The 18730-nt window shown below is 54.9% G+C and overlaps 5 protein-coding genes across 5 annotated transcripts; 2 read left to right on the plus strand and 3 right to left on the minus strand.

Annotated features, from left to right (window-relative positions):
- Positions 1-436: 436 nt before the first annotated feature.
- Positions 437-5633, minus strand: VDAG_06433 (ankyrin repeat protein; the record flags this gene model as incomplete). The annotated part of the gene is made up of 3 exons (XM_009658811.1): positions 437-1401; positions 1457-1701; positions 1760-5633. The coding sequence occupies 3 exons, from the start codon at positions 5631-5633 to the stop codon at positions 850-852; spliced, it is 4671 nt and encodes a 1556-aa protein (XP_009657106.1). The 3' UTR covers positions 437-849.
- A 1029-nt stretch (positions 5634-6662) lies between these two features.
- VDAG_06434 (uncharacterized protein) lies at positions 6663-8563 on the minus strand (the record flags this gene model as incomplete). Its single annotated transcript, XM_009658812.1, has 2 exons — positions 6663-7952; positions 8005-8563. 2 exons carry the CDS (start codon positions 8561-8563, stop codon positions 7561-7563), a joined length of 951 nt encoding a protein of 316 aa, XP_009657107.1. The 3' UTR covers positions 6663-7560.
- Positions 8564-9455: 892 nt separating this feature from the next.
- On the plus strand, positions 9456-11184 carry VDAG_06435 (uncharacterized protein; the record flags this gene model as incomplete). Its single annotated transcript, XM_009658813.1, has 4 exons — positions 9456-9725; positions 9787-10083; positions 10331-10508; positions 10559-11184. The coding sequence occupies 4 exons, from the start codon at positions 9456-9458 to the stop codon at positions 11182-11184; spliced, it is 1371 nt and encodes a 456-aa protein (XP_009657108.1).
- A 519-nt stretch (positions 11185-11703) lies between these two features.
- VDAG_06436 (uncharacterized protein) lies at positions 11704-13224 on the minus strand (the record flags this gene model as incomplete). Its single annotated transcript, XM_009658814.1, has 1 exon — positions 11704-13224. One exon carries the CDS (start codon positions 13222-13224, stop codon positions 12058-12060), a length of 1167 nt encoding a protein of 388 aa, XP_009657109.1. The 3' UTR covers positions 11704-12057.
- Positions 13225-16767: 3543 nt separating this feature from the next.
- Positions 16768-18574, plus strand: VDAG_06437 (Drp1p; the record flags this gene model as incomplete). Its single annotated transcript, XM_009658815.1, has 3 exons — positions 16768-17028; positions 17167-17565; positions 17634-18574. 3 exons carry the CDS (start codon positions 16768-16770, stop codon positions 18051-18053), a joined length of 1080 nt encoding a protein of 359 aa, XP_009657110.1. The 3' UTR covers positions 18054-18574.
- Between the last annotated feature and the right edge of the window lie 156 nt (positions 18575-18730).

An 18730-nucleotide genomic window follows, 5' to 3' on the forward strand; every position in this document is an offset into this window, starting at 1 on the left:
GTGTCGCGATGGCCGTGTCTCTGAAGTAGCTGCTGTTGCGGTCTGCGCGCGATGGGAGGATTTCAAGAAGTTTGGATCTTGGTGGGGTTAAAATTTGGCGGGGTTCGACTTTGCCGAAGTTTCATTGGTGCACCCTGTGATGTCACTGGTCTTTACCCACCCGTGGCCACACCGAGCCCTGGTTCGGTCAGCGAAAGGGGATGGCTCAGTTTCGGTGTCTGATTGTTCGTTCGCCCCCCCCCCCCCCCCCCCAAAAACATGGAAGGGGCGCCTCAATATGTCACCGATCAAATTAATAGGAGCACAATCCGTCGCGAACATCTACGACAAGGCTTTCACTGCTGGGATCTGCGCTGGTAAACCAAGTTTGAAAGTGGCAATGATACAAATGGCATACTAGGACGTACGACGAAAGACACATGCACATCAGTTTAATACAGTAAAAAAAGTGTGTTTCGTTGGCTACATAAATCAAGACAAACGCATTGCATGTCTGTCACTTTGCCCAACTCCATGGAACACTATGAAGTCGCTTCGTCGAATGGTACAACAGCCCGACAGGAGAGGATGGCAACACAACTGCCATTTCCGCTCCAGTAATAAGCCAGAGTGTCTTTCCGATGCTGCGAAGCCATACATATATTTGCAACACCATGAGCACCTGCCCACTGCCCAGTGCACAGCGTCCAAACGTTTCCGTGTCATTAAAGAAAAGCCTCTTGCAGGGAGAGGAGTGATGATTTCGAACCAAAGCTTGAGCTTCAGGGCTACTGCTGAGTGATCGTACTTCATTATCGTCAAGGTCAGAGCAGACGAGATCAGTCATGTATATGATTTCGCACCCCTTGATCAGGCAGGGTTCGTTTCCTGATTGCCGTGGGTACCATTCACCAACTGCGATTGGCTGTCTGACTCCAATGTGGTTGAAGAAACCACAGTTGGCCGCGCGGTGTGGTCATCGGGCACACTGTCGATATCGGTAGTTTGACTAATTGGCGAAGGGTGCACGCCATTAGGGATGGAGGGAGAGGGACTCTTGCGAGCATTGACCAGGTGCCCTAGGCCCTGTGCAAAGCAGAGCTTCGCATAGTCAGGCTCTCCAGGGAAAACCTGTTGGAGCCCATTGCGTCTTGGAACACGCCTCTCGTGATCAGGAAACGGCACCTTGCTTGTGGCTGCGAGACCTGGAAGGTCTTCTGCAACCTTTTGTGCGTTGACGTAATATGTGTTGCGGGGAGCGAACCCCATGAAGCGCTCGGATCCGGGGTCTTGTCTATATCTCCTTGGCGTTTGATAGGCACGCTCTTGTGCTTCATCTTCTGGGATTTCTCGATATTCGACACTGAGTCGAAAATCTTGAAGATGAGCGATGGTAGGGATGACACTAAGAAAGTCCGAGAGCTGCAGGTTTTGGTTAGCAAGTGACTCAGGGGAGACAACGGGTCAATGAACGTACCTTGACCAAGAACATGTCCATCTTGAAGAACTTGGCTTGCGCATCCCTGCGGAGTTCTCCCAGCACAGAAGAACCTACCACACTAGCATCCTGGCCTTCACCATAGTAGTTTGGCAGTTCAGCACCGAGATCGCGATACTTGTGCGAAGTGAGGGCGTACTGATCTGCTTCCAGTCTCCAGAAGGCCCTTCTGACGAGGTCGGGTTTTGCGAGGTCCGTGACGAGCAGGCGCTCCCATGAAGGGTCTAAAATTCACAATCAGATCGATCCTTGGCATCAAGCTTTGAAATCAGGGAAACTTACACTTGCCTAGGCGGAGATCCTTCTCGCCTAGAATGAGGGCAACCTGGAAATTGAAAACCCACTGCGCTCTGCCCTCGGGAGTGCCCACGGCTTCAGGACGCACCGTGTCGTAACGAACACCCTGAATATGCTGGAACCTTGAAGCGATGTCCAATGTGCAGGGATCGGCACATTGATCCAGCCAGCGGAGGAGCGGAGGAAGTTCCAGAGCACGTCGTTTTCGTTCTTCGTCTTCGCGAGCTTGGCGTAGCGCTGCCTCACGAGCTTCACGCTCGAGTCTGTCCCTGTCCTCACGCTCTCGTCGCTCTTGATCCTCGAGCGCTTTGCGGGCTTGCTCCTCTTTCTCGCGACGGGCTTGCTCTGCGGCCTCACGCGCAAGCTTTTCTTGACGGACGCGCTCTTCCTCTCGTTGCTTCTCTTCCTCTTCCTCCTTGCGCCTTCGCTTTTCGTCTTCGATGCGCTTGCGTTCCGCCTCATCACGGAGACGTTGCGCCTCGGCCTCTTCCCGTTGTTTCTTCTCCTCGGCCTCCTTGGCTTCAGCCTCCCGCTTCAGACGTTCTTCCTCAGCAAGAGCTTCGGCGATCCTCTTGTCCTCTTCAGCCTTGCGCAACTTCTCTTCCTCAGCCAGCCGTCTCTTCTCCTCTCTAGCTTTACGTCTCTTTTCTTCTTCCAGACGTTGCTTGGCCTCCTCTTCCTCAACCAGGCGCTGCTTCTCAGCCTCACGCTCACGGGCTTCACGCTCATCGCGCCGTTTCTTATCGGCTTCCTTTTGCCGTTCTTCTTTTCGCCGTGCGTCCTTGGCTTCAACATCTGCGTCCCGTCGTCGTTTCTCATCATCCAGTTCCTTCGGCGCCTTCGGGGGAGGGGCGTCTCGCATATCGACATCGACATCCTCGGACTTGACATGGATGCTCGATTTGTCGCTGTCACTGTGCCTGGTATGGTCCTTGCGATGTGAATCGGTGTCACTGTTTGGTTTCAGTGTTGTCCTTTGTCCATCACCATCGGTCTCCCGAAGCGAAGCTTTGGGTTTTGCGGAACCGTCTTGGGTCGAGCGAGATCGTTCGTCAGCAGAATCGGCTGCTCTTTGACGCCGTTCCTTGCCTTCCGTGTCGAGTCGCCTTCTCTTAGCAGGACCCTCGGCGTTGTCCCTGTCAGACTTGCTGGAGTGTGGTGGTGTGACACTTGAGCGGTGCCTCTTGGAAGGAGGCTCGCCGGACCCCGGCAACCTCTCGCGAGACTCGTCCCTCTTAAGAGCCTTGGTCCTGTCATGGTACTTCTCGGTGAGGAGCTCAGGCTTCGGCCTTTCGGCAGTCTCATCATGTTTCGGATCTCGAGGGCTCGCAGGGTCCTTGACGGAGGATGTGGTCGACACCATACTGGCTCGGCGTTGCTTGTCTCGTTCACCACGGAGCTCGCCCTTTGAGACCAACTTCCTACGTGGCTTGACGGTCTCACCCTCTGACGATAAGGCCGCCATATCTGATTCGATCCTCTTCGGCTTCGAACCGAGCTTTTGTGATGTTGCAGGAGAGGCCTCACGGTCTGAAGCTGCGACGGCTGGCAAGCGTTCGTCTTTCTTGAGCTTTGCGGACCCGCGTTTGGGAGAAGTCTGCTCGTCTTGGTGGGTGAAGGAGTCTGATCGTCGCTTTTCCTTCGGGCTTGTAATGGCGCGACTGGGAACCGCCTTTTTCCTGGGTTCGCCGTCGCGTGTGGGGCTCGACAGGTTTCGCCGCTGGGGCACAGGCTCTTCCTTGACCAGATTCCTTCCTGGTCGTTTCGAATCCTGACCACGTTTGCCAGGTGATTTCGTCTTGCCGTCGCGAGGGGATTTCTTATAAGCGTCGAAGGCGTTTTTTAAGATTTCCTCCTCCTCCTTCCAATTGGTGCCCTGTCGTTGTTGAGCAATCTGGTAGTAATACGAGCCGCGGTACTTGCGTGTCGGATCAAAGTTTGCCTGGCTTAAGAGAAGTTTGAGGACATCAATGTTCTCTTGGCCGATGGCAGCCAGCATTGGCGTTGCGAACTCGCTTGGGAGGCTCGAGACTGGGGCCGGATCAGGGTTTGCGCCACCAAGCGCCAACAGCAGCTCCATGACCACGCTGTGGCCACCACGTGCAGCCGCCACCATGGCCTCAGGGTCGTCATATCGCTCCTTGACTTGAAGAACTCTCGTAACGGTCTCCTCGTCACCCTTGGCAGCTGCCGCCCTCAATGTCTTCTCGTCAAGGTTCACATAGAGATGGTGATTGCCAATCTTGGTGGCCCGCGAGTTGACAGGGCGGCGACTCGTGGGTGCTGGTGAACGACGGGGGCTGTCCGGTCCATGTGATAGTTGGTCTGGCTGGTCCGCGTGGTGGTGTTCTTCTGAAGTTCGTCGGAGGTCGCTGGATTTCTGCTTCGCTTCAACAAGCGCAGCTCGTATCTCTTCCGCGTTGTCCAGATCATCGCTAATCCTGTCTAAAGGCTCTTCTCCCTCCAGATTCGCCTTGCGCGGGTTCACGCCAGCCGCAAGAAGAAGCTTCACGACCTCAAGGTGTCCATTGTCAACAGCGTCGAGCAGAGGCGTATCTTTCACAGAGTTCATGCAGTTGACATCGCATCCGGCCTCGATTAGTAGCTTCACAATATCCTCGAAACCGTTGATGGATGCGCTTTGCAGCGGGGTGTTCCCGGCGTAATCGGCTACGTTGAGGTCGCCTGGTCGCTCCGCCAGTCTCTGCTTCGCGATATCATACTCGCCCTTGTTGCAGGCGCGAGCAAGAGCAGTTTGCCCATGCGCATCAACGTGCTTCTTGGACTGGGTCATTTTGGCGGGCGACATGTTGAGGTCTGCTGTCGCAGGCGTTGACAAGTTTCTCATCTTTGAGCTTCGCGGATGAGGGCTGCCGCTGGCCGAAGATTCGTCAGAGTGGTATTCAGTTGATCGAAGGGGAGGCGGGAGCCGCCTCTTCTTCTGACTCAAGCCGTTTGAATGTTGAGAGGGAAGTTGCGATGAGATGCTCCTCCGATGAGTACGCGCTGGAGGAGAGACAGATCGGCACTGGCTGTCGTTCCGCCATCTCGAGGAAGCAGATTTCGGGTCTTTTTGCTGTCCCTTGACGCCTTCTTTGGGAGCAAGCCAGTCGGCGCGATCTCGATCTTCGATCCGTCGGCGACGAGCAGCTTTACGCTCCTCTGGGTCTTCTTCTGATCCAACCCTGGACGCCTTGCGCTTGTGGGACACCAGCTGGTCGGAGGACTTGGCTCTGTCCTTCATGGAAAGCTTGGGAGATCGTTTTCGCCGGTCGGCGTCAGACTCGGAATCGTGAGCGACAGGGCCTGTTCGTCTTCGGTGGTGAGGGGGCGAGGTGGGGGCAGAGCTGAGGCCGCTTGATCCTTCCTGACCTTTCAAAGGTTTATCGGGTCGAAGCGTGTCTTTGTCAACGCGGAGCCTCTTCTTGTGTTGTGTCAAGGCAGCCGCTGCGTCGCTGACAGGTGGCGGCCCGCCCTGCCCAGCGTCGCCGTCTCGACTCGACCCGTTGCCACTGCGCTTCCTGCCACGTTGTACCTCGGCATCGCTCCCGTCCTCGTGCTTTACCTTTCTCACCTTGGATGGCGAGTGACCATCCTTACCAGGCAGCACGATGGTCTCGGCATCTGAGTCACGGTCGCCTGAGGCGGCATCGTCGTCTGCATCCGCGGGGCGTGGGGGGTTGAGAACCGGCTTGGAATCTCTCGTGGGTGACGGAGCGGGATTGGAGGGGCCGTCGGACGAGGAAAACTTCGAGGCCACCTTTACGCTCGCATTCTCGTCAGGCTGGGGCGTCGATCGTTGTTTGGGTGATGCGGCAGGCTTCGTCTTGTCGGACCCGACAGCATCTTGCGCATCCATGGCATTTATCTGAGGCCCGAGAGACTTGCTAGCACCATCCTGGCCACGACTTGGCCACGATCGAGAGGTGTAAGACGCGCTGGGATTGATTCGCGGCGATGGTGCGCAGGTCTACCGGTCGCTCCAGGAGGCGGAGAAGCAGCTAATCAGTACCAGGTCGTCGGGAGGTCGCAATGGGGAGGAGAGTCGTCGAAAGTCGGCGGTGCGCGATCAGGAATTGAACAAAGAATCGCCTACGCAAGGAAAAGAACGAGTTTTCGATGGTCGCTGAACGGTGGATTGGAAAAGGCGTGAAAGATGTCTATGGTGATGCTGGTTTGGGGTGAGGCAAGGATGGGTCTCGCGAGTCTTCAGTGCTGTGTTCAAAGTCTGCCCGCCTCCGGTTTGATTGGCCCCAGTGCCGGAACCAGGGGGGAAAGCGTGAGGGGGGGCCGGGTGTCCTTGTTGTGGTCGTAGACTGTGCCATGCTGCCTGGCGTGGACTGATGAACCTAGCTGCTCGGTCTCAGCATCATCCTGCTTTGATTATGACTCCCAGCCTCCTTTCCATCTGTCCCCTTATCTTCTCTGAATCCCGAATCCGACGCAGCACCAAAACTCGTTTCTACCCCTCGTCCTGCATTCAGGGGAGCCTCCATCTTGCCAAAACTTTACCGTGGCATGCCCGCCACCCGACAGGCCGTCTTCCTGGTTTTGGGGGGGGCCGGGACCCTCTTTCCCCCTAAAAACACGGTCTCGATAGAAGCCAGTTGGGAATCCATGTCTCGGGCCTGGGATTTCATTACTCATCGAATCGCTTCCAGAAGGGCTTGTCAAATGAACCAATAGGACCGCGTCATTTGCTTTGGATGCAAACAAACCCACCTCCTCACCAGGCTCCAGCAGGTCCTCTTTCAGATCCGGCACCAGCGCCACATCCAGCAGCTCGAAGGTCACGAGTCGGGAAGGCAAGGCAGCGCGACTCCTCTCATCTTAGTCCTGTCCTCGACCCCGATTACAGCCGCAAGGCACGTACAACCACGTATCCTTCGCCGCCATGACCTTACAACCCCTGCCATCTCTGGCTGAGGCCAAAATCACAACGCTGCCAGCATCTGCTTTCTACATCCCAAACTTCTTGTCCGAGGAAGAAGAGGCCAGCATCCTGCAAAAGGTACTGGTGGCGACGACATGACTTGAACAGCCAGCCCAGAACAAGCTGCTGACTGCCGAAAGATCGCAGAAGCGCCGAAACCGCGGTGGAAGCAGCTTACCCACCGTCGTCTGCAAACCTGGCCGTCCGATCTTGTACACGACAAGCTCATTGATGCCCCTCTGCCTCGTTGGCTCGAGACGCCCATCGTTACTCGACTTTGTGACCTACGTCGCTCCAACGACGATGCTTCCGACAGCTTGTTTTCCGACAGCCCCCACAAACGACCGAACCACGTTTTGATCAACGAATACCCCCCTGGAGTGGGTATCATGCCGCACAAGGCAAGTCTAGGGTATGTTGTTGCATATACGCAGGAGTACTCATGAGACCAAATACAGGACGGATCTGCCTACCACCCGGTTGTTTGCACAGTCAGTCTGGGTGCAAGCTTGTGCCTGAATCTCCATCAGAGCAAAGATGACGGTGCCTTGGACCCGAAGCCTATTTGGCGAATCTTGCAGGAGCCGCGGAGCCTTTTGATCACGACTGATGCGCTCTACACCGATTATTTACATGGCATCGCGGACCTTGAGCAGGACGTGGAACTCTCGGCCGACACAGTCGCAAACTGGGCCCTGCTGGGATCCCCGGAAAGCTTCAGCGAGGGCCACAACGTACGCGCAACTCGCACGAGCCTCACATACCGAGACGTAATGAAAGTCTCCAAGCTGGGGTCTAGGTTTGGATTTCTTGGAGGGCGTTGAGACAACCCATCTCTTTGCTCAAGTGAGTATCAAAAGATAAAGGGGATCATCTTCCACTTGGGCGCCACTCTTGCCTCGCCAAACTTTTCGGAGTACCATTTCTTCGTACCGTGGGCTGTGCTGCCGAGGTTGACAACGACGAACCAGAGGCCACAGATGAGTGTACGATTAAACCACCGTCCAGATGGGGCTGCGGCCATGGCGAGTCCGCCGTAGACGAGACACTCGCAGGTGTAATGAGCGCATACGATGTGCCTGAATAGTCCCTGTTCAGGCAAGGTGTACTTCTTCAGACTGGCCAGATACTGGTGGCATTTGTGCTGCTGCAACCATCCTGTGGTAAAGATGGCAATACCCACGAGTTGGGAGGTTGAGAAGCGGCTTGACACTGCAGTGTCTGCCTCGGAATGCAAGAGTGAACCTGCAGCATGGTTAGTTAGTAGCTAGCTGGGGTGCCATGCGGTAGAACTTACGTGATCCTTCGATCCAGATCGCAACGCTCATATCAAGATAATAAATCAAGCCCAAAGCCCAGTGACCTAGCCACATCTTTGAACGGGACGGCTTCATGACATAGAAGCATTCGAACAGTCTGCGTCCACCTTGCAGAGCCATCAAACTCCATACCAGCCAGACCTGTTCCTTCCCCATGGAAGGGCCCTCCACAGCTGCCTGCTTCGTGATTATTGCCAATAACAAGGACCTGCCAGCGAAATACTGATATGCCCAAAAGGCAGATGCCGCCACGGACGCGGCGTAAAAGTGATTGAACCACGAGTGCGGCACCTGCACCGCCGTGACGAGCCGGACACTCGTGTATAGCCAGTCTGTTCGGTCTCCGGGAGCGCCATGCTTGGCTTGTGTTGCGCGAGGGCCATAGTCAAGGAGCAGGGATTGAGAGGCCTTGGGAATCAGTTGGACAGATAGCGCGGTGATTGTTGCGATGGCGAAGAAAGCCTGACACCATTGCGAGGGGGCTGTATACGTTATGATAGCAGCAATGATCTCTAGCAGTGGCGCCGGTAGTGCCATGTTGGGTTTTTGATTCAGGGGGTAATGGGCTGTAAAGTCGCTGGAGTTGCCCAGATTGAGGTTGAGGTTGAAATTGGAGCTTGAAATCCCACGTGTTGACTACAGTGTGTTGGTCTATGTACACTGTAACGGCGCAGCGTGGCTCCGCCCCGTGTACAGTGTCCAAATGTCGTCGCACTGAAGCAATCACTGTTGCAAATATCTCGGTCTCCGCTACATCGATGGCGAAGTCTTCAGGATCTTGGGCTGCGGTTTCCTGTGTCATGTGTAGAAATTCATTCAGACATTCCATCATACTGAAAAGCGAGGACCTCGCGAGGTGGCGGGTAATGTTCTTAATATGCATCAGCAAACGTGGCTCGAAGAAGAACGACAACTCGGCGGTGTTCTTGTCGTGACCCGCAGAGCTCTTCCACCAAACGTTTATACGGCGATTTTAAAGATGAGAAGGCTATATCAAGCATAGAACTTGAGATAGTGGCCACCAAAAAAGAAGGTGTAGATACAAGCGAGACTCTGGTCATCGGGGCTAGACTCTGTATTGGGACCACTCGACTGGGTTCTCGAACATGCGCCTTGAGGCGATTCAACTGACCTGCCTAGTTACATCAGGTACTTACCTAAGGTAAGGTAGGTAGATAGGGTAGGTAAGGTACCTTACGGTAGGAACCTTAGGTGGCAATTGAAGAACGAGGACAAGGCAAGTGCCGCTTTGAGTTGGTCAATCCTTCCGATCTAAATACTCAAAACCACTGGGCCATCTGCCATAGGAAGTGACAAAAGTCCTCTCCTTAAGAATTACCTTACCTCACATCTCCTTTGAATTCATGAACGCATCTATCTCTCGACCCCTATGCCTCTTATATCGTTATCCTAGGACACGTATCATCCGATGGCCAGCATAAGATTCCCTCCCAAGAGACTCATTGTCTGCTGCGATGGAACATGGTTCAACAGCGACGACGGATACAACAAGCCGATTTTTGGCAAGAAAAGAGGGGCTTTGCAGGTCCCCTCCAACGTCACTCGCATCTCGAGATGCTTCAAGCGCACGTGCGACGATGGTCGTGTCCAAATTATCAACTACCAGTCTGGTATCGGTACCGGAAGCAACACGGCGGACACTTTGATCGGTGGAGCCTTCGGTTCAGGCATCTCCATGGTAGAGAAGGGCCCATCTATGAATGCATGTTTGGCCTACGCTCCTCTAACATGCCGAGCAGCGAATCAAGGAAGCCTATAGTTTCCTGGCTGCCAACTACTTTGACGGCGACGAGATCATTCTCATCGGGTTCTCACGTGGCGCTTTCACGGCTCGCTCGGTAGCGGGAATGATCTCGAAGCTAGGCCTTCTGACGCGCGAGGGTGTCGAGATGTTCTACCCCATTTTCAAGGATATGCAGCACTGGAAAAGCCCTCAAGGTGGAAAAAAGTACAGGGATAAGTTCCCAGACAAGCCTTTCAGCAACAAACCGCATGGAGATGGCGCTGCCGAAATCTACCGAGCCAGACTAGAGGCTGTACTCTTGAGCCAACCCTACAGTAAAGACTTTACTTGCTGACACTCAGCAGCTTGGCCTTACACGAGTCCGGCAGAACAAGGGCACCGGAGATCTAATCAAGGTCAAGGCCATAGCCTACTAGGACACGGTCGGTAGCCTTGGGGTCCCGCGAATCGCCCTCCTGAACAAGCTTCACGAACTTGGCATATCCTTCAGGGACGATATGTACCACTTCTGGGACACGAATCTATCAGTACAAATCGAGCATGCGTTTCAGGCTCTTGCCCTCGACGAGACACGGTCCTCCTTTCAGCCTGCCGTCTGGGAACGTCTGGAGTGCAACCGCAGTTCGACTGACTTGCGACAAGTTTGGTTCGCCGGTAGTCACAACAATATCGGCGGAGGAGAGCTTGATCAAGCGATGGCTGATATCACACTTGCTTGTCGGTGCCGTGGAGTAATGCATAGCCGAAGAGCTGCTGACAGATCTCAGGGATGATGGACCAACTTGCGTCTGTCAACGTTGAGTTCGACGAAAAGTGCCTCGAGCGTGTGGTCGCTAAGTCCATGACGTATTATGCAACTGACACTGCGACAATCAAGCGTCCCTGGGCGAACATCCCGATTTATCATGACGGCAGTAAAGTCCGACCATGGGCCCTCGGGACAATTTACCGTGCTCATGGCCTCGTATGGCGCCTCGCTGGCCGAAGCCATCGATCTCCTGGCCTCAATCACGCCACAGACCCTCGAACGGGACGACCAGGCAAAGCATGGCTTGAGGACACAAACGAGCGTGTGCACGCATCGGTGAGGGTGCGTTTAGCATGCGGTGGCACGGATGTTGATGGCAAGACCATCTGGGCCTGCCCTGCACTCGCCGGCAGGTGGAAATTGGCCAGGCGGAGCGACTTACGTTCGACGGAGGGGGCCCCAGAGTCGGAGTCGCAGTTACGATCGCACTGGGTATGGACTTATGTCGGCAATGAAGAACCACCCGAGACGGTCCTGTCAGAGGAGCCAATGGGAATATTCGAAGAGCAGTTGCTGGAGTTGATGGCAGGGAGGAGTGTGTGGGAGTACGCCGAACATGCTTCCCCTGTCGACGAGAAGCATTGAACGACCTCACTTCCTCCTGAGCACCTTGCCCAGAACATGCCTGGAATATCGACTTTACCTAAAATATAATGTGTGGTCTAACAAGACTGCTTTGATAGCTCATTAGATTGACGCACACATGATGACAGTAGTTGAATAGACTTCATCAGCCGCAATCACCCCTATTCCGAAGGACCATCCCCGAAGCGTGAGAGTACAGCCCCATCAGCCCCCCTGACCCTTGGAGCTGACCTCAATCACCGGAGACTTTCGACACTCTGGGGCTGGAAAAAGAACCATAGCCCGAACTCGTGTATGCCGCCCACCAGGCCCAGGCTAAGAACGTGCCTCGTGATGTCTCTTGATTTCTTTTTTTTAACTACTCGAGTCCAGCCCTACGAAGCAGGCTTGTCCGTGCTTACTCGGCCGACACCCTCCAGCATGTCGAGCGGAATACGGGGTATGTCGTCATCCAAGCTCTCTGACTGCTGCTTGAGCCCATTCATGCATCAATAGACACAGGATCCGAGGAATATTGCAGTGCAGGACTCCAGAAGGCTCGTTTTCACGCAAGGGGAAAAGGGGGAAGCTATTGGAAGTACATGTATCCCTGGCTGGAGAGTGGACAGGTCAGCAGGGGCAATTCCCAAGGGCGACGAATGGCGGGCTGAACCACGAGGGTTTACGGCGTGGTGTAAGCGTTGCACTAGTGGGAAAGTCGTGGATTTGATGAGAACAGCGGCTTCCGCTTTCGGAACAGCGGCCGCATTAGACGGACCTGTCAATGTTGAACATGATCCATGTGCAAATTCTGACAGCTTTCCTGACGTCGAAAGGGCCATGATGCACATCATAATTCATGTTTGATTGACAATCGTGCCATGTCGGACGAGATCATCCAAATATGTCCTCCTCAAACGGTCTGCATAGCGTCTCAAATGAGAGCCACTCCACTTCTCCTGAGTCAGCGCTGCCGTCTGACCACGCGCCCGCGTCGTCGAGGCGAATATCCTCCGGATACGGTAGCGTTGGGTACCACATCCTACCATCGACAGGCTGCGGCGTGTACGCCTCGCCAGCTCTGCAAGAAGCGATGGCCGATCTCATAAGAGTTCTGATGTATGGGAAGAACCACATGCGCGGCCAAAATGTCTCCAGCGCATCCTTGGCGCCTGTGCAGTGATAAATTGGCAATGTCGTCTTCGTGATGATGTTAGAGCCAAACTGCGACTCGAGAATGAGCTTGTCTGACGTCTTTCCCATGAGGGTAGAGCGTTTTGTAGAGGCGAATATGCGGTGGATTGCACGCATGGCGTCTCCGGCAAGGTGAAGGTCCCATGGTCTGAATGTGACCTCGGCCCGAACGTTCTGGTCCACGGTAAAGGCGTGACCGGGTCTATCAAACGTGCGCCAGTCCACGTATTCAGTGTAGCCGGCCCATGTCTGGAAGAGATTGCTCCAGTAGTCGATAGCGATGTGATGATTGGACTCGGGCCCGGGCTTGGGCCAAAAGGCATCGTCAACATGACTCGGATGCTTCGCTTCTGGGTCCTTTTCCAGCTGTGCGTTGATGCGGCCAAGTTCCTGAAGCCCCCAGACTTCGGTCATGTAGAACTGATCGCTCTCGCGAAACTCATAATCTGGCCTGTAAGTAGCATTGATGTGCGCAAGAGTGGCTCGAAAGAGGCTGCGAACCTCCTTCACCGGGCCCATGATCGTGCCGCTGTTCAGCCAGCGTGGACGGAGGAAGGCCATGTCGCCCGACTCAGTCAGGGGTCCGAACATTCGGTCATCCATGCCTGGAACCGGCGGGATGGCCCAGCAGCCTGGCCGCCTCTGGTCTGTAGGCCAACATACCTTATCGGCGCCGAAAACAACGTGTCGCCCTAAAGGCCCGGCAACCTCTTCGGCTAGGGCAGGCCCGAGCTGCTGAATGATGCGCTCGTCTTCAGCTGCGACTACTTTGAAGTAGCGCTGTATCAATACTTCGGGTCCGAGCTGTAATTGGACGTCATAACCATCGATCAGGAGGAATAGGTCATCATCAGTGTCTGGGGCCATGTTGTCAAGATGTTCTGACACGACGCGCACTTTTGCCAGGTGTGTCTTGCCAATGTCTTTCTTGTTCGTTGCATTCCATCCTGCAAGAATCGGAGGTCCATATCTGTTTACCGCCGAGGACACGATAGCTCGACACAGCTGCTTGTTGGCAGTGCTAGCCGCGACGTGAAAGTGAAGACGACCAGTCCGTTGGAGAGCTCCGATTTGTGGTGGACGTGACGCGACGCTTGTAGGTCGTTCGAGGAACGGGGTCTCATTCTATGGAACATTGACCGGTCAACTTCAAGATCCCATTTGTTTTCATTACGGTTGAAAAGCAGTGAAGACCTTATCACCAAGGAGTGCTCCTTGGAATGTAGGATGGAGAGTCACATTTGATCGAGTCGGCAAGCTGTACCCGAGACCCAAATCGTCATTCCTGAAGGACGTCGGCCACTGCGGGGAGGCAGTAGCTACTAGTGTGTGACTTTGTTTGTGCACGACGGGGAGGAGTCTGCAAACGTATGATAGATTTCTTACCAAGTTGACACTGCCCGACAAGACAGTCAAGATCACCACCAACGATGAGACTGAAACAAGCGCAAGGGTGAGAAATACCCGCCCTTTGAACTGGCAGAACGCGGTCGAAATGCGCTTTCCCACATCAGCAGCAGAATCCATGGCACGATGTTTTGAATGCGTTATTGTTGATGATTCAGCGTTGGCGAGTGCAAGGAACCTGGCGCAAAAGTGCCATCGGCTCGAACGATAAGTAGATCGTGGTATCAGATTAAAAAGCTTCCACTGTGCCTTACGCACGCAAGGGGGCCTGCAGCCAATACTGCTGTCGTTACCGATGACTTCTGGTCTAGGTACTTATTTTGAGGTGCGGCATCGACTGCAAGGGCACAGGCGTGTCAATGAACGGGAGCTGCCGTTGCTCGACAGCCACCTGAGCAACGATCGAGGGAAATACACAAAACAAAACACAAGACTGGGACCCAGCGCAAAGGTTGCCGCGCTCACGCGTGCAGGGCGATCCACGACTGATGTTCTCTTGGCCAGCTGCCGGGCCGGAGAGAACCAAGTCCCATATTCTGGGCCAGTAAAACATGCGCATCGCTGATAAGCCTCCCCATGTCATCTACATCTGTATACGCGTGTGCACAAGGAGCATCCCATCGTGAGGCCGGGTTGCTACTGATGTCGATGCCGACATGGCAAATGGGTGTCGATGAGCAGGCCAAATCTTATTAGAGATCATGTTGAGGCCTACGAATGCCCTGACAACAGGGCCACTCCAGGCAAACCTTTGATCTGCAACGAGAGTTCGAGCTACGACGCTGAGCGATAGCGAGCTGTCCACACCGAGTCGTAGCGTGCTGATCAGATGTCTGCCGAGACAAGAGGCTGTTTGGCAACTGAAAATGAACTGTCTGTAGAAGCACGTACGTCCAGCGTGATCGGCCATGGGCCCGGCATCTAGGAACACGGGTCGTATCAGGAAGAAGCACGCGAGACGGGGCGTGCGTGGTCCAGACTTTGATGAAGTGTTCTTTTCGGTCTCAGCCTAGATGTTGTCCTGCAGTCTGGCTGTTGTTGGTGCGTGCTGACGGTGACCCGGACTTCTTGTTGTGCGAGATTCCCTCACGGGTCTCGCAACGTGGGAATGGACAAACGCTGCGATGCCTGAAATAGAGTGTACAGTCTCAAAGAGTGTGGACGGAACGCAGCATGTGCGAATGAAGACACGGCGCCATCGATGCACAGGGCGATAGCGGCTCTGGAGATAAGGACCTTACTCAGGGATGGTGAGACCACACGAGGGATTGGCCGTAAGGGTAAAGCGGCAAAGTCGGATGGTAATAAGATATGCCATATGTGTAGCACTCGAGCGGCTCCTCGATCCCGTCCCTCTACAGGGCCGGCTCGGTGGTTGAAGGACCAGTCGCGTGCCTCGCAGCCGCCGATGACGGTTTAGTGACTGCCTGGGCTGTCCTTGCTGCCAGGGTGTGTATAAGCTTAACTTTGCAAGAGTTTGCGTCCAGTGTCATCCCTCCTGCCTACCTACCTATACCTACCTGAGTGTACCCAAGCGTTGACCAGTCGGTTGTCGGGCGGTCGGTGATCTGGCCATGCAGGCTGGCCCATGAAGCATCTCGAGAACGATCGGGTTTCCGCCAGTCGTGATTGTGCCAGATGATCGATCAACTTACAAAGTTGCTGCAGCACGTTTGCTGACAGGCTCGACATGGTGATTTCGGAAGAACGAGGGTTCCATCCCTGTTTGAGCGGCTCCTTCAGAAAATTGGCGTCCGTCTCGAGATTACGCGGCTGCCAAGGGATCCAACAACGCTTTTCACTATTGGCTGTGCGTCTTCCTTCATTCCACCTGCGTCCGGGCCCTCGCATGTACATGGTACTGTGTATGCACAGTGTCGCTCACCGTGTCATCCTGCCGTCTGCCCGCGGATGCATCGCCAGCATCGCCAGCATCCACCTGGAAAGGGTAGTGCCAAACCAAGAGCGGCAAACCGTGCGCCCTGGTGCGGCTGACTAACCTGCGGATTGATTGCCTCCAAGTTAAGCGACACAGCCCCCGTCAAGCTCCCTGAACAGCCCCCAAGCCTGCCGCATTCCGGAACCTCATTCCCCCAGAGCCCGCTAATTCCAGCCAAAGAAGCCAGCGGACGGCGCCAATGTCAGGCACGCCCCATCCCTCCTCCCCCCCCCCCCCCCCCGACACGACACAGTGTGCAGCTGGACTGCAAATCAACAGCCGAAACACCCAGTCACGCCTGCCAAGACTTCAAGCGAGCAAGGTCGACGAAGCCATTCCTTGGCTCGACTCCTTTTCCCTGGGTCTTGCCTGCTTTCTGCTTTCTCGGTCTTGGCCCCCCTTGCTCTTGCTTGCTCTGGCTTGCCGGTCTATACTGTCAATCTGCCTTCCCTTCTGCTTCTCGCCGCTGTCATTCGCTCGCTCTTCACCCACAATCCGATCCATCCTGCCAATCCACCCGACCACCCACCCCACGTCGCCTGCTTCTCAATTCCCAAGGCCCGTGTCTCCCGACCTCCTTTTCTCACGCTGACCCCGAGCTCCGTGTGCTCGTGGCTGGACAAAGTCTTTTTCGTGCAACATTTGGCGCCGCGTTATCCCCCCCCCTCCCGTCACCTTCGTCATTTCGTGCAGTGCATCTGTTGGCTTCGCATCGACACGTTCGGGTCAACGCATGACAGATCCGACCAAACCTACTCGCCTTGACTCCATTTATTTCTAGTCCCAGCAACGGGAGAGCACGATTGTGTCGACAAAGAACGAAGCGAAACCAGCATCCTGCCTCGCTTCCCTTGTCAACCATCCCTTCGCCCTGCAGTCTTTACCTGGGTTTATTCACTTCCTACCTACCGAGTTTCTTCCTCGCTTTCGCTCTTGTTCGGCGAGCAATTTCGCGAACGTCTCATTCCGACGACTGTCGCCGACAGCACTCCTTTCCTTGTCACGATCACCATCGACTCACGACCCTTCTTTGACCCCGGTCAACGACCTCAATAAACGACACGATGAATAGCCAAGACGGCATCAAGCTGGAGGCTCGAAGGAGCGAGGAAGGCCATGGCCTTCTGCACGGCGATGAGAAGCTTGACGGCCGCGACAACTTCGACCTCGAGGCTCGCGCTGGCGCTGTCGACAGCCAGACCGAGAAGCTCAAGGAGAAGCCTGTCGAATACTCCACGTTGCCCCAAGTCAAGTTTGCCTGGCTCAGCGCATACTTCTGCTTCAGCTTGGTCCTCACCTTGTACAACAAGCTGGTCCTCGGCGTGGTACGTGACTGTCCCCTCTCCCCGCCTAGCCCTCTGCGTGTCAAGTTCTCTTGACTCTGCCTTGTCGAAGACAGACCTCCGACCATTCTCCCTATCCCCTTCCGTCGCAATTGTCATGCTGATTTGCAATGCTACTAGTTTCCCTTCCCATGGCTCCTGACAGCCCTGCACGCCACCTGCGCCAGTCTTGGCTGCTACGGCTTGCTGCAGATGGGCTACTTCTCCATGTCCCGCCTCGGCAGACGGGAAAACCTCATCCTGCTGGCCTTCAGCTTGCTTTTCACCATCAACATTGCCGTGTCCAACCTCTCGCTGGCCATGGTCTCTGTGCCCTTCTACCAGGTCCTGCGCACCTCGGTGCCTGTCTTCACCGTTCTCATCTACCGCGTCATCTTCTCCCGAACCTACGAGACCATGACGTACATGACACTTGTGCCTATCATGCTCGGCGCTGCTCTGACCACCATCGGAGAGTACACCTTTACTGATCTCGGCTTCCTCCTCACCTTTGCAGGCGTGATTCTTGCTGCGGTCAAGGTATGCTGCCCTTCGCCTCAATTTTGAAGGACACCCATGGTTGCGACGATTTGCTAACCCGGTATTAGACTGTTGCGACGAACCGCATCATGACTGGCCCTCTTGCCCTTCCCGCCATGGAGGTTCTCCTCCGCATGTCCCCATATGCTGCCATGCAGTCTCTGACCTGCGCGTTTGCCGCCGGCGAGTTCGGTGGCCTTGCTGAGATGCGCGCCCAGGGCAACATCGCCACCTGGACCGTCATCGCTCTCCTCGGAAACGGCATGCTTGCCTTCGGCCTCAACGTTGCCTCGTTCCAGACCAACAAGGTTGCGGGTGCTCTCACCATTAGCGTCTGCGGTAACCTCAAGCAGTGCCTGACAGTTCTCCTCGGCATCATCGCTTTTGGCGTCGAGGTCCACCTCTTCAACGGTGCCGGTATGGTCCTTACCATGTTTGGCGCTGCTTGGTACAGCAAGGTCGAACTCGACCGCAAGAATAGGCAATAGATTTTGCGGCGATATGTTTTGGTGGATGGGATGTAGGCGAACGAGTCACGATTACTCGACCCCGGGCACATAGCCAAGAGGTCAAAAATACACACAGGATGCCCAACAGCGGCATCCGAATCACGCGCCTTTCTTCGAAGCACCACGGCCGACGGCATGGCGCCATATATCAACCGGGACATGAAACGCCAATCGCCGCTACACCAGCAGGCTTAACCCCGGCTTTCTTTCTTCCCAAGTCGTCTTTTCTCTGTAAGACTACAACAGCGGCGGTGCATTTTTTCCTTCTAGAAAGAGAAAACGCAAATACCCTCAGCAATGCAGCGAAACGCAAACGGACTGCTTTTTCTTTTTCCAAAGACGGTGCAAGCAGCATAGGGTAGGTGGTGGATCAGGCAGGGCGACGGGCATCAAGGGGAACTGACAGAGTATCCCTTTCTGGCGTCTTTGGATGATTCGGTTTCTAAATCTTATCAGAGTAGCTCCGATACATAATTGGCCTGACTTTTTCTTTCTCTGTTCAATTCACGACCTCAGTCCCACCGCACCTGTGTAAAGTGAGTCAACGAAGTGGACGAGTTCCTTCTTGGAAGAAGTCCGCGTATAGAAGGACTCCAGCAGGTTTGCGTCAGCCTTGCGGTCCACACGAGGTGCGGTTGTACCTAGAGGAAGCCTCA

Source organism: Verticillium dahliae, genomic scaffold (assembly GCF_000150675.1).
Source record: "Verticillium dahliae VdLs.17 supercont1.12 genomic scaffold, whole genome shotgun sequence".
In the NCBI taxonomy this organism is placed as follows: Eukaryota; Fungi; Ascomycota; class Sordariomycetes; order Glomerellales; family Plectosphaerellaceae; genus Verticillium; species Verticillium dahliae.